Raw genomic sequence first — 13,897 nt, forward strand, 5'->3', positions numbered from 1 at the left:
AGCACCAGTGGGCTCCGCGGACGGCCCTGGCAGCGGGGCTTGCGGGCGCCCAGCCGGCTGTGCCTTCCCCCCGGGAGCAGTGGTGCGCAGCAGCTACCCCGAGGTGAAGAGACACAGCTTTTTATGAAGTGGAGCCAGCCCGGAGGAATTTTCCACTTGTGGCCAGCTGTTGTCCTGGGCCTGGCTTGCGTCCTCCAGCACTTCTCACCCGGTGCTGCCTCGGGGAGGGAGGGAAGTGGGGCTGGCCCACCTTCTGAGTCCCTGTGCCGGGCAAGAGGGTGCCACCGGGGCTTGTGGGGCTGCATAGCTGCGGTGGAGCCCAGCAGCATCCTGATGCCTCTGCAGGGATCCTCTTGGGCAGCGGAGAGTTTTCCCCACCCCCAGCTCTGCCGCTGCCTCTTTGTTTTCTGGCAGAAGCCTCTGTGCCTTTTCATTGCCGTTGAGGCGCCGAGCAGGAGCCTACATGTGCCGTGTGTGCGTCTCACTGGGAATGTGATGTGGGCTGGCAAGCCTGCCGGGCCGGGCATCTCCCTCGCAAGGCTGCGGAGGCCAGCTAGCAGCTTCAGGGGTCTCCTTTCCGTGGGCTGTTCCTCCGGCTGAGCAAGGCTTGGAGGCCGCTGGTTTCCTCTGCAAAACCCTCTTTTGCACTGACAGCGTTTCTGCACCTTGCCACAAGTGGAGTAAGTTGGATGGGAAGGGGCCAGTCCTCAGCTCGGCTGCACTGGGGGCTTGGGCTCTCTGCCGTGGTCCTCCCTCGCCCTTGCTCCCGCTGAGAAGGCACCTGAGATTAGAGCAGCACCAGGGGCTGCAGAGCCGGATACGGCGGTGGCTGAGGATTGCTTGTGCTGCGCCTGCCTCTCCTTGTATTTGATCTCTCGACTTCCAGCGGGGATTGAATTCCTGTGCTGGATTCTGGGCTCGGCTCTTGTGAAAGGATCCAATTATTTCAGAGCTTTGAGCATCTCCATTTGCTGCCCATATTTGCGGCGCCCGGGTCTGTGCTGGCTGGAATTCCAAGTGATTAACGTGGCTGTGACATCCCTCCTAGGGGTGTTATCTTTGCTCGCTGTCCCCCACCGCCCCCCTTTTCTTCCTCCGGCAGCGAGCGAGCGAGACAGGCAGGCAGAGACAAAGGTCTGTCCTCAACCTGGGCTGTCCTCCCCGTGAGCGGCTGCTGCATGGGATTTCCCTGCCCTGCCTGCTGCAGGTTTCCTGGGCTCCCGGTCGAATGCTGGAGCTGGGCGGCCGTGGGCTGTGTCGCTGAGGTTTGAGCCTGCTGGTGCTGGGTGGGCAGGGGGTGCTGCTGGCTTTGGAGAGCTGCCTGATTGTCCTGCCGGATTTTAAGCTGCTTGTCATTCTTTGACTGCGCTTTCCTGGGGAGAGGGGCAGCCGTGCATGGAGGGGAGGCTGGTGGGGTGCGGGGGGGGGGGGATTGGACGTGGGGGAAAGCTGTACACAGGTGGCCGTTGCATAGCAGAATCTGCCTGCAGACCCTGAAAGCCCCCCTTCCCAGCTGCAGGCTATTGTCAGCGTCGCTGCCTGCACACAAGGCACCCGGACAAGGTGTGTGTGGAGGCGATCCACGCCAGGACACGGGGCATCAGAAGAAGCAGGGGTAAGCCCCTGGGCTGGGAGCTCTGCTCTGGCTCCCTGAGCTCGTGGGAGAGGTTTCATTGTGTTATCCTGGCTTGGCTGAGCAGAAGGGCTCAGTCCCTGTGGCACCTGTGTGTGGGTCTGGGGAGGCACCACACGCTGCTGGGCAGACCATAGCTCCTCAGGCACCTGCTGCAGCCTGGAGCCCCGGCGGGGTGCCCTGCGGAGAGGGCTGGTCTGTCCCCAGGGGCTTCTGCATCCCATCAGTGCCCCCTCCCACTGGATGGGACAAGTGCAGCAGCAGCAGCAGTACCTCATGAACATGGGTGCTGGGGGGCAGAGGGGGGTGTCGGGTCTGTCTCTGTCGAAGCTGTCTCTGGTGTTTCCTAGGAGCTTGTGCTCCTAACGTGGGCACTGCCTCTTGCCCCATCCTTCCCCTCTGGGCTGGGGCTTCCTCCCTGTTACCAGCACAGGGGCCGTCACATAGCAAGGCTCTGCGGCTGCATAAATCTGGCACAGTAGGAGGCCTCCTGACCCCCGAGAGCAGCAATTGCCCTTGCAGTGGGGCAAGGATGTTTCCTCCCTCTGCACCCTGCCTCCCTCCCTCTCCCTTGTTTCCACCATGTGTAAGCTCCTTTCCCCCCAAGCCTAAATTGTAGGGGAGTACCAGAGCCACATCCACGCTGGTTGTCTTTCCCTGCAGGCACAATTTTCTCCTCTAGCATCTCTCTAACCAGCTTCTCTCCAGGATTCCCACTTCTCCAGTGGATGGTGCTGGAGGAGATCCCCAGCCTCTCTCTCCTAATGGTAATATGCCCTGTGGAGAAACCCTTGTCTGATGGCAGCATTGCTGCTAATGTTGCTGTCCTTCAGGGTTGTGATGGAAACTTACTGCCTGCTGGTGTTTCTCAAGCTCTGCTCTTAACCCAGAAGCTCCTTGGCAGAGGCTTGCACTTGCACTGGTTGGATTTCCTTCCTTCCTTCTCCTTGGGTTCATATAGGACCAGTGGAGCTGTGATTTATCCTCCAGGCAGTCTGTTTCCAGCAGTTTATGTTGCTGCTTCTCTTGCCTTGTGCTCTGGTCCTACCAAGGATGATTATTTGCCCTCTTGTAATGACAGCCCCTCTTCTTCCTAGCTGTGTGGCTCCTGCTTCATCCCCAGTGAGGCTGTGAAGGTCTCTTTAGTACTTCCCAGGAGAGGGAGCAGGAGGGAAGAAGGCAGGCAGCAAAAGCCTCTTTGGGGTTGGACTGGTTTTTTTTGTGGCTTAAAGGGCGCAAGGATGCATCTTGGCCCTGCCAGGCCCCAAGCATGGCATTCTGCCCTAGGCAGCAATGCCCAGACCAAAGCCTCTTGTGCACTGGCTGTGTGTCCCCTTGACCCAGGGGCAGTGCTGCTCTGCGGAGCCGCATGGATCCCCAGTGGGTAAGCGTGGCCCCTTCAGGCACAGCTCTTGCTCTCTCCCTTGCACCAGCGCTGCACTGCCAGCCCTGCCAGACTCCCTTTTCCAAAGGCTCTGCTGATCCTGCCCTGCAACAGATGCCCCCGCCACCCCAGCTGGCAGAGCTGTCCCCCCACCTATCCCACTTTCTTTCTGACTACTACAGTGCAGTTAAAGCAGCAACAGTTCCTCTTGCAGGCTGCAGCCCGGCATGCGGTGCAGCTGCTGCATTGCCCAGCCAGGCACCCTTCCTCACCCGCCACCCTGCTCTGTTGCCACTAGACTGGGATCATGGTTTGTTAATCGTGGGTTGCCCCTGGATGTGCTAATAGGAATGAAACCAGCAGGTAAGCCAAGTCCCCGACCTGCTACAGGCCTGGCTGTGTCATCCTGTATCAGGGTCTGGTGGCTCAGTGTTCCTGGGGAGTGCAGTGTCTTTGCCCCAGTGCCTGGGACACGGTCCCTCCCTGCAGGTCCTTTGGAGCTGGGTGTTCTTGGCTGTTGAAGCCAGACCATGATGGGCAGGGTGAAGAGAGGAAAGCTGTGCCTGGCATAGCTCTGCACTCAGGTGCTGGGAGATGCTGGCAAAAGCACAGGGCCCCCCCTGTCCTCTGAGCATTGAGGTGGGGGGACTGGGAGCTTGGCAGGAGCAGGACAGAGCAGGAGGAGTTCTGGCTGGGCTTCCTCTGACCAGCAAGGCCCTTCGAGTCCTGTCTTAGGAGTCAGAGCAACAGCACAAGCGGAAACACTGGCAAAATCACCTTCACTTGGGCTTAGGAGGGGCCAAACCCTCGGTCTGGGCACATGGAGCCCCCAATCCACTCCATGTGCTGCATCCAGGGGATGGTACCTCTGCTGCCCAGCTGAGCTGGTGAGGACCTGGACCCATCCAGGTGGCCAGAAGTAGGGCTCTGGAGATGCCTGGCTCAAGGGCAGGTGAAGGGAGAGGTGACCCCCTGCTGTTTCCCCATCCCTGCTTAGAGTGCAGGAGTCCCTTGTCCCTGTGTTGGTCTCTTGCTGCACAGGGTGGCAGTGGGCTCCCGCTGGGAGCTGTGAGAGGCTGAGCTCTCACAGGGAGGAACTGCCCTGGGAGGCAGAGCCAAACAGCCAAGAGATGCGTTTGCAATGGGCTGTGGAATCCTGGCATTTCCTAGCACGATGCTTCAACTGACAGTGTTCGGTCTGGCAAAACGTGGTGCAGCCCCTTGTACTTGGGCGTGTGCAGTACTGGCTAGTGCTGGCATCACCTGGTGACTGGTGTTGAGGTCTCAGCTGGGATGGATTTGTAGCGTCAGCCTCTTGTGATGGACCCATTCTCCTGAAAGGCAGCTTCTGCTGGGGAGCAAAGGGCTGTGACTGCAGAGGGACGTGGAAAACAGAAAGAAAGGATGCAGGTGAGACTGCCTATTTGTCCTGGCATGGACACGCACAGGAGGGATGTGGCTTTCACCACACCATGCTGACTTTTGCTGCTGGTTGCTGACGTTGCTTCCTGGTGGTTGACTGTGCCACACAAGTTGTGGTACAAATCTCCTCCAGGGATGGAGGAGGGAAGCAGCAACCTTCCAGGCAGGGAGAGCACAGTGTGTTGCTAGCTCAGCATCTGCCCACAGCTGTGGACATTTATTTGCTTTTCTACCTGCCTTGGTACAGGCCCCATGTGGGGTACCAGGCGGAGCTGATCTTTACAAAGAGCTTGACCAGAGGTTTGTTATGCTGTGATATTGATTTGTCCTGCTGGAAGTGCTCCTTGGGCATTGGTGTATTGTGTCTCTGTTCTGGCTGGTGGCTGGTCACTGGCAGTGGCCTTTCCCAGCACTGCTGGCGGTGGCTTCTGGGCTGGCTGAGTCTTGGTGACTGGCTGTGACTGCCTGTTTGTTACAAGTCTTACTGGAAATGTGATGAAAGCACAACCTGTTTCCTGTGGTAGGCAAGGTCAGGCAGCAAGCACAGTGAGTGACCTGCTGAAGCTGTCTTCCCACCTGAAACACAATGGGATGCAGAACTTGCTGAACCAGGGTGCCAGAAAGGGGGTGCACTTGGGTGTTCAGTGCTTCTGCGCATCCCTGCAGGGATTTTGTTCATCTGCCTGGCCCTGTTGTTCCCAGCCTTCAGGGCAGTGCTTGCTGCTGGGTGGGGATGCCCAGCGGGACAGATGGTGGTTTCCTTCCAGACAGCTGCTGTAGTGAGCCCTTGGCTGAGGGCTGCACGGGGAGGTCATGGTCCCTAGTGATGGGTAGTGTTTCCTCCTCCACCTGGAGGTTCCTGGGCCAGTAAAGCTCATGGGCTACCCCTGCCACAGGGGGGGCTGAGGGTGTAGGCGCCCAAGGGCTCCTGCCCACTGTGAAGGTGTCGCACCACCAGCTGCTGCCTGAGCTGGTGCTCCTCCTTGCCCTCTTCCAGACTTTGAGGCTGTGGTGCTGGTAGATTGTGACCACAGAAGAGCTGTGTTGCATCTGTAAATCTCTATTGTGCATCAGGACATATCTGAGCAGGTGAGTGCTGTGCACACGAAAGGACTGCTGTCTTTGGGCTGGGGGAAGCTGGTAGGGGGGACATTATGGCTCAGGGCTGTCAGGCTCCTGGTTTCTGTCTTCCCTGCCAGGCATCTCTTATTGGAAGAAAACAATTGCAAGCTCTTCTCCTTGGCATAGGGCTGGAAAGTGTCTTGTGCTGTGGGTGAAAGGGACAGGAGGTGGACATGAGACCAGCAGCTAACTGGAGGCTGCTGGTGATCTGCAGTGTCATGGAAAGCAAGGCATGAAATGGTCACCAGAAAGAAATGGGGTTCTGTTCATACGCAAGGGTTTCATACAGGAAGGCATGCAAAAAGGTTATAAAATACAAGCCAGGTATGAAAGTTCACAGCATAGCTTAAAGTGTTTGTGGTTTAAATGGAAATCAAGGTGATAGCATTGCCTGAGGTGGCTGAGATGTATGTGCCCTTTGGGTTTGGGAGGTTGGGAGAGGCGGAGCCTCAATGCTGTCTGCTCTGCCTGCGTGACCCCACACAGGCAGTACCCTCCTGTCCTTCTTCTAGAAAGCATCTGAATCACTCCAGCCCTGCCTCTACTACTTTCCTTCCCCTCAGAGCCACTGAGGAAACCGAAGAGCTGTAGAGGACGGTGCAGAGGTTCGGGGGCACACCGTGATGGTCGGAGCCATTCCACGGCAGCCACGTCGCTTCTGGGGGGTGCCTGGCTGGCAGGTGTCTTCAGCTACCTGTGCCAACGACCGCCTGCTGAGGGACAGGGAAGTTAATCCGGAGCAAAGTGGAGTTCTGCTGCAGAGGGGTGAGTGCAGAGGGCAGCCAGGACAGGCTGCGTTGTGGTAGATTATGCAGAGAGGTTGAGGTTGGAGGTCATCTGCGTCCAACCCCCTGCTCAAGCAGGGCCACCCAGAGCCATTGCCCAGGACCATGTCCAGACAGCTTTTGAATATCCCCAAGGACAGAGACAACCTCTTTAGGTAACCTGTTCCAGTGCTCAGTCACTCTCACGGTAAAAAAAAAAAGTTTCCTGATGTTCAGACAGAACCTCCTGTTTGTGCCCATTGCCTCTTGTCCTGTCACTAGACACCACTGGAAAGAGCCTGGCTCCATCTTCTTGGCACCCTCCCTTCTGGTATTTATGTACATTGTTAAGATCCCCCTGAGCCTTCTTTTCTCCATACTGAACAGTTCCAGCTTTCCAGCCTTTTCTCATAAGAGAGATGCTCTGGTCCCTTAATTACCTTCGTGGCCCTCAGGTGTGGCCTCACCAGTGCTGAGCAGAGAGGAAGGATCACCTCCCTCAACCTGCTGCCAATACGGTGCCTAATGCAGCCCAGGACACTGTCATCCTTTGTGGCAAGGGCACATTTGCTGGCTTATGGTCAACTTGGTTTCCACCAGGACCTCCAGGGTCTTTTCTGCAAGGCTGATTTCCAGCTAGTTGGTGCCCAGCATGTCCTGGTGCATGGTTAATACCTTTCATTGCTTCTTTTAAACAAAATCCCTGGGCTCAACCACCCAGTCTACCACTTTCCTGTCCTCATCATAGTGACGTCAAAATACCACATGCAGCCTCTCTGTCCGGATAGCCTTGACCCACTTGGAGAACCAATTCCCCTATTGCTCATCTGCCCCTAAGCCTTTTCTGTGCAAGAGCATGCAGAGCTGCAGGTACAGGCAAAAGGCAGAGCTGCCCAAGCATGGGCACATTTGTCAGGCTCTGGAGCTTCTTGGTTTGCTGGTGACTTCTCCTGCATCTTCTGAGCTCTTGCAGCCATTTCAGTATTTGTCATGCCATGCCAGAAAAATTCAAGGTCAGGATTCCCACAGCTCTCAAACTGGGCTGAAAAAACCTAAGTGAGGTGCCATGCAGCATAGACGTGGTCAGGCCCTCAGGGCAGATGGTACAGGAGCCCATGGTGGGCTCTGCAGCCTCTGGTACCACCCAGGTGCTAACTGAGGTGGTGGAGGTCCATGGTCCAAGCTGGCAGAGATAGCTGTGATGGGTCAGGGTCCTGTCCCTGCCATGAGGCTGGCAGCACAGGGCACCAGCCCTGCCTCGTTCAGTGCATGTGGCTGGGACAGATCTTCTTGGCAACTGCTGGGAGATCTTGTTGCTGTTGCCTAAAGGGGTGATTACAGTCCTGAGCCCCTGCGACTGGTCTGACTTGCCTGACTCCTGTGCTCCAGAACAGCGCAAGCACATCACGTCCCTGGCAGAGGGCAGGTCTCCTTTTCTGCACTTGTCCAGACTTGTCCCCAGTAGTCTCTGGCCCAGCTGGAGACTCCTCTCCGTGCCCAGGCTGGGAGGGAAGTGCTGATCCCGCATGTGGGTGTCACCACAGGGTTCCCCCGAGAGCCACCCCAGCCTGGTTCCTCTTCCCGTGAGGGAGGTCTGAGTGGCACTGTACAGGCAGCTGCCTGCATCCTGGCAGGCCCCTTGCAGCCAAAAGCCTGGACAATTACGAGGATCCAGGGCTAATCTCTGTTCTCCTGCTTTTTCTTTCCAGATGCTGTGCTGCATCGCACCCTGTAGTGGAGAGCTCACCCAGACATCGTGAGTGAGGCCGGGTCCCACTCCCACCCCCTGTCCTCACACCCTGACCTGTGGCACTTTACAGTTTCCCTTGTCCACTGTTGCATGGGCTGTTCTGACTCCGGCTCTGCTTGGAGTCCAGGCAAGTAAGGCTCCATGAGGCACATCCACGCAGAGACATCCCTGCCCCCGGAGCGCAGCACGGACTCCAGCCTGTCCCAGCCCAGTGGAGAGGCACCCTTGGAGCCTTCCTCACAGCACTGCGCCCACCACAGCATCCTCATGGGCTACAAGACAGAGATCAAGCGCCAGAAGGTTTACCAGGTCTCCATCTTCTCCCATCTCTCCAGCTCCTCTGAAAGCATGGAGCAGCGGGCAGGCAGCCGGGCGGCAAAGAGGAGTTACCCTGAGCAGCGAACTCTGGAGAGGGGGAGAGATCCCAAACGAACTCACTGGGGTGGCAGGGGAGCGGATAGCAAGTGTGATGGAGGTCCTGGGCAGGCTTCCCTGGATGATGACGATACCTTCGAGGATGGTCTGCTGGTGGAGGAGCTATCCCTGTATGGCTCTGCCCAGCACTTCTCCCACAGTGGGCTGAGAGTGGTGGAGCACCGGTGTGAGGGCAGCCCTAGCCACAGCCCCAAAGCTAGCAGAGAAGACAAGTTGCAGGATGTCTCCTCCTCCTCCTGGCCTCAGCACATTGCTTGCAGTACTTTGCACATGAGAGACAGTTGCCCTGTCTCATTGGGGGATCAGCACCCAGACTACGGAGAAAATGGGGAGCAGGCAAGTGGCCACAACTTACTTCATCTTGATTTGCACAGTATTGCACAAACAGCCCGGTTGGGCTCTGATGGGAAGGAGAAGCCGGGGAGCAGCCCAGCTCACAACAGCAGGGCTAGTGGAGAAGAGGAGCAGCCAGTAGTGTCCAATGGGTGCAGGGAGCCTCCAGCTTCGCAGACAGCACCCAGCCCCAAGCCCGGCAACCTCAGCTCCCTGGAGAAGATGCCCTGTGGGAGCAGCCAGCTCAGCAGCAGCAGCAGCTGCAAGGCCAAAAGGAAGCTGCTGCCTGCTGGTGACGTTGTGACTGACTCTGAGGACGAGAGCCTGTCCCCATGGGCAAGAAAGAAGAGGGTTCTGCCATGCCACATGGCAGCCACGGCCTGCCGCAGCACTGATGCCAAGGGGGCCCCTTTCTGGAATCACCTGCTTCCCAAGGCCCAGGTGAGTGTTGCTTGCAGGTGGAGGCTGGGAATGGCCTGGGGACACCCCGAGGTTAGGGCTGTCCTCGTGGGCAATGTGGTCTGTCATGGCAGCATGCCCTGTCCGGTCTCTGTGCCACAGCACTGGTGTGAACAGGGCAGCAGCTGACAGCCAGCCCTGGGACACATGGTCCGTAGGTTGTCACCAGCTCTTGACACCTTGTAGTCACTGGACCCTCTGCTTGCAACCGGCTCTTTAGCCTGGAGAGCCTTGTTCAGACAGGACACAACCTCCGCATGACAGCGAGAGCTGGACACATGGTGAGGGGCCACGCTTGGTGTCTAGCAGCTGCATGTTGAGTCAGACTTACCAGCAGGCTTGGGAAGAGCAGATGGCCTCTGCCTGCCTGGTGGGGAGGAAGGCAGAGGTGTGGAATGGCTTGGGTCCCTGGCCGTGATGTCCATCAGGGCAAGGGCTTGGTGGCAGGAAGCAGAGCTGGCCATGCTCTGGCCAAGTAGTGGGAGCCCCAGTGCTCTGTGCAGAGATGTCACTGGCTTTTCTGCAGTTCTGAGGTGCCTGTGGCATGTCCCCAGGGTGCCACAGGCTCCCAGAAATGGGGTAGACTCTTGAGGTTTGCAACCACCCTGGCAGTTCAGGAGCTGCCTGTGATTCCTCCCTGCTTACTTGCCTCTCCTGACCAGCTCCCTGCCTTCACCATGCCTTGCCTGCTGAGGCTGCAGCAGGCTCATGCCAGAGCTGGCACACTCCTCCGTTTCCCTGGGGCATCCCATGGTGCAGGGACCAATGGCAGAGCTACCCTGGCTTCTTGCTGCTTGGAGCTGGGACACAGCGGCCATGGAGCACAGCTCCATCCCTGCCTGTGTGCCCTTTTTGGTGACTGTCCCCCAGCCTGGCTACCCTAGCACTGCCCTTGCACAATGAAGCCTCCAGCAGCTTCCCTGGGTTTTCCCGCCCGGTCATGCCAGCCAGCTCCATCATCCCTTTGTGTTTTACTGCCCTTTGTGTGGCTTCCAGAAGGGAAAACCCCTGAAAAGGGGACATCTTTAAAAGGAGGCTGCAGTGTGGCTCTGGCTTTACCCTCCCATTCAACAGCTGTAGGAGCCTGGCTGTGAGCAGGGGTGAGCAGCACACCCCTCTGCCTGGCAGCACTACCGAGGATTTTGCATGAATCACCAGGGGACGGGATTTTTCCTGGGCTGGTCAGGGAGCTCCATTGTATGTGTTACCACTCCCTGGGACGTGCAAGAGGATGTTGGTACATGGCCCTTTTAGGGGGTGTCTTGTCACTAGGGCTGGTCCCAAGACCTGCTTTGCAAGGTGGGAGGTTGATGCTGCACCCTCAGCTTGGATACCAACACCTTCCTCTCCAGCAGAGACACTCTGGGGTTTGGGCACCTCCATGTCCCCACCAGAGATCCCAGCCCTCATGCTGGCTGCCCCTGCAGAGGCTACTGATGCCTTTCCATGGGTGGGAGCCTGTCCAATCTGCTGGGACCTTCGTGGGTCTGTGGGGTAGAGCAAGGGGTGATGGTACTTTCCAGGGGTGCTCAGTCCCTAGTTGCTGCCCTAATATGGTTCTTGATTTCGTGTCCCCTCCAGAGCTTTGCGGATTGCAGTGCAGTTGAGAGGAGGCTGAAGAGTGGGCTGCATCTCAAATCGTGAGTGTCCTGGCAGCCCTGTGGGATGGGCATGGTGGCTCAGGGTGCCCAGCCAACACAGCACCCTGCAGCCCCACAGGAGGTTGGGTCTAATCCTCTTCACTGCCCTGCCCCAGCCGTCTCCCCTCCACCAAGACACCAGGCTGTGGGGCAGTGAGGGGGAAGTGTCTTCTGCACCTGGGGGTTAGTTAAGTGGGTTCAACCTCCACCAAAGAAAGGGATGGGGGACCTGGAGAGGGATCCATCTCCCCAGGGATATGGGCAGCCCAGGGCTGTGTGCTGTCCAGTCTGACACCCAACATTCTCTCCTCTGTCAAAGGCGACATCTCCGGAGCAGGCTCTGGCGGGGCACCAGGTCCTCTGCAGCACCTTGGGCCACTACCACTGTCAGCCATGCTCTGCTGGGCAACTTTGAGGTAATGGTGCCCACCTGCCAGGGCGGGAGGTGGGTCCTGGGGGCTGCAGGCTGGGCTAGTGATAGTCACGAGAAGCTGAACCTGACAGGAGCCCTGATGTGGGGCTGAGCTGATTGTCCCCAAGGGCCTGGCATGCAGTGGCTGTGTCACATAGCCACCATCCACCAGCAGGATGGCTCAGCCAGCAGATCCTTGGGTGATGCACTGGGACCCTGGACCTTGCTGAGATGGCTGCTGTGGGGCTGAGCCAAGCCGCTCTCGCAGCTTCTCTGTGTTAGACGGCTGGTTTTAGCCCACCACTTCAGGATGGGTCTGTCTCAGAGTGAGCAGCCAGGGCCTGTCATGGGTGGTCTCTGGACATGTGAGGGCAAGCAGACCTGTGGTTGCAGTGGAGGTGGGAGTGATCTCACCTGCAGCTTTGAGGCAAGGGGTAGGACTGGTGGTTGAAGGTCCCTAACATTTTGCTCCTCTCTCAGGAGTCCATCTTGAAAGGGTGCTTTGCACCATCGGGGAGGATTGAGGGATTCACAGCAGAGATTGGTGCCAGTGGCTCCTACTGCCCCCAGCACGTCACCCTGCCTGTTGATGTCACCTACTTCGACATCTCCGAACACAGCATGCCCTCGCCTTTCCTGGTATGCAGACAAGGGAGGGCTGGGACCATGAGGGAGGCAAGTGAGGGCTGTACCCAGGCACCACGCATCCTGGGGGTCTTCCCCTCTCTGGAGAGTGTGGTTCAAGCACACCTACCTGAGGAGACCACTAGCTGTGCCGGGAACAGTATTTAACACAAAAGCAAAGAGGGAAAGAAGAGGAAACCCTTGCAGGCGTATAAACGGGTGGTCTGCTGCTCAGCTAATTCATGGCTGTTGCTTTGCTGTCGCCTCTATGTTGCTGCTTGTTCATCCCCTGCTCTGGAGATGGACTGAGCTGGGTGTCTTCCTGCCACCTTGTGCCAGGCGTTCTTAGCGAGGGGCCTCTCAGCCCCGTGTTTGGTCCCAGCTGGGCTCTCCATGGGCTTTCACCCTCTCTCACATGCTGTTTCTTTTGCCCCAGGGAGTGATTGACTTGGAGGCCTTGGGAAAGAAGGGTTACAGTGTCCCCAAAGCTGGAACCATCCAAGTGGTAAGTTGTTCCCTGGCATCCAGTAGTTCCATGGGGAGGGGGGCCAGGTGGGCTCCATTTACGCCTGTCATGGTTTAACCCCTGCCAGCAGCTAAGCCCCACGCAGCTATTTGCTCACTCCCCCCTCCCCAGTGGGAGCGGGGAGAGAATTGGAAGGGTGAAAGTGAGAAAACTCGTGGGCTGAGGTAAAGACAGTTTAATAGGTAAAGCAAGAGACGCACATGCAAGCAAAGCAAACCAAGGAATTCATTCACCACTTCCCATGGGCAGGCAGGTGTTCAGCCATCTCCAGGAAAGCCGGGCTCCATCACGTGTAATGGTTACTTGGGAAGACAGATGCCGCAATTCTGAATGTTGTCCCCACCTTCTTCTTCCCCTGGCTTTAAATACTGAACATGATGTTCTATGGTATGGAATATCTGTTTGACTAGTTTGGATCTGCTGTCCTGGCTCTGCTCCCTCCCATCATCTTGTGCACCTGTTCACTGGCAGAGCATGAGAAGCTTGAAAAGCCCCTGATTTAGAGTAAGCGCCACTTAGCCACAACTAAAACATCAGTGTGTTACCAACATTGTCACACTAAATCCAAAACACAGCACTGTACCAGCTACTAAGAAAAAAATTAACTCTATCCCAATTGAAACCAGGACAACCCCCCGGGGTAGAAATGGTCCTATGTTGTTTGTCAGGGCAGCAGCCAGAAAGCTTGTGCAGAGATGGTACGTGGCCACCAAGGCAGCACAGTGGAGGGGAGCAGGGGGTCCCCAGAGTGCTGGCAGGGAGACAAGGTGATGGGAGATGCAAGGAATGGAGAGGTGGATGAGAAGGGATGGGGTCTCAGCAGGAGAACGTGCACATGCAGTGAGGATGGGATACCGTGGAGTGGGAGCACAGGAGTGGAGGTGGGTGGAAAGGAGTGACCTGTGGGCCTCAGGCTAAGCCCTTTGGGGTTGGTATGGGGCTTTCTGGGTCCTTGGGCCTGCTGCTGCTGCCCCCAGGTGCCCCAGACCTGCCCTATGGATCTGTTCCTGTGCCCTTCCCATTCTCACCTCCTAACCCTCTGCTCCCTAGACCTTATTTAACCCCAACAAGACTGTGGTGAAGATGTTCTTGGTGACGTATGACTTTGAGGACATGCCAGCCAACCACATAACCTTCCTACGCCATCGCATTTTCCTGGTGCCTGTTGGGGAGGAGGAACAGGCCGTCGTGGCCACCCACAACCCACCAGGTGCTGGCCCACCCCGCAGGGTCCTCTGCTATCTTATGCACCTAAGGTAAGGTGTGCGAGGAGGGATGGACACCTGCGCCAGCGTCACCCCTGGGCTCCTTTCCTATGTGCCCCTGCCTTCCCCCAAGCCCAGAGGCCCGGGTGGGGGGATGTCAGCCTGACCCCCTCACCCTGGGGAGGAGC

General features: G+C 57.6%; 1 protein-coding gene across 6 annotated transcripts in view; it reads left to right on the forward strand.

Annotated features, from left to right (window-relative positions):
* Positions 1 to 13,897, forward strand: part of FAM214B (family with sequence similarity 214 member B) — a 42,063-nt gene that overhangs the window by 26,166 nt on the left and 2,000 nt on the right. For 3 of the 6 annotated variants that reach the window (XM_040580510.1, XM_040580511.1, XM_040580514.1), the window contains 7 exons: positions 6,125 to 6,326; positions 8,035 to 9,284; positions 10,884 to 10,942; positions 11,262 to 11,358; positions 11,835 to 11,993; positions 12,415 to 12,483; positions 13,555 to 13,760. In XM_040580510.1, the coding sequence (XP_040436444.1) occupies positions 8,217 to 9,284; positions 10,884 to 10,942; positions 11,262 to 11,358; positions 11,835 to 11,993; positions 12,415 to 12,483; positions 13,555 to 13,760 (1,658 nt within the window). In that variant the 5' untranslated portion in view covers positions 6,125 to 6,326; positions 8,035 to 8,216. Of the gene's footprint in view, positions 1 to 3,722; positions 5,529 to 6,124; positions 6,327 to 8,034; positions 9,285 to 10,883; positions 10,943 to 11,261; positions 11,359 to 11,834; positions 11,994 to 12,414; positions 12,484 to 13,554; positions 13,761 to 13,897 lie in introns of those variants that run through there. The other 3 variants (XM_040580512.1, XM_040580516.1, XM_040580515.1) reach the window with 3 other exon arrangements.

Source organism: Falco naumanni, chromosome Z (genome assembly GCF_017639655.2).
Source record: "Falco naumanni isolate bFalNau1 chromosome Z, bFalNau1.pat, whole genome shotgun sequence".
In the NCBI taxonomy this organism is placed as follows: Eukaryota; Metazoa; Chordata; class Aves; order Falconiformes; family Falconidae; genus Falco; species Falco naumanni.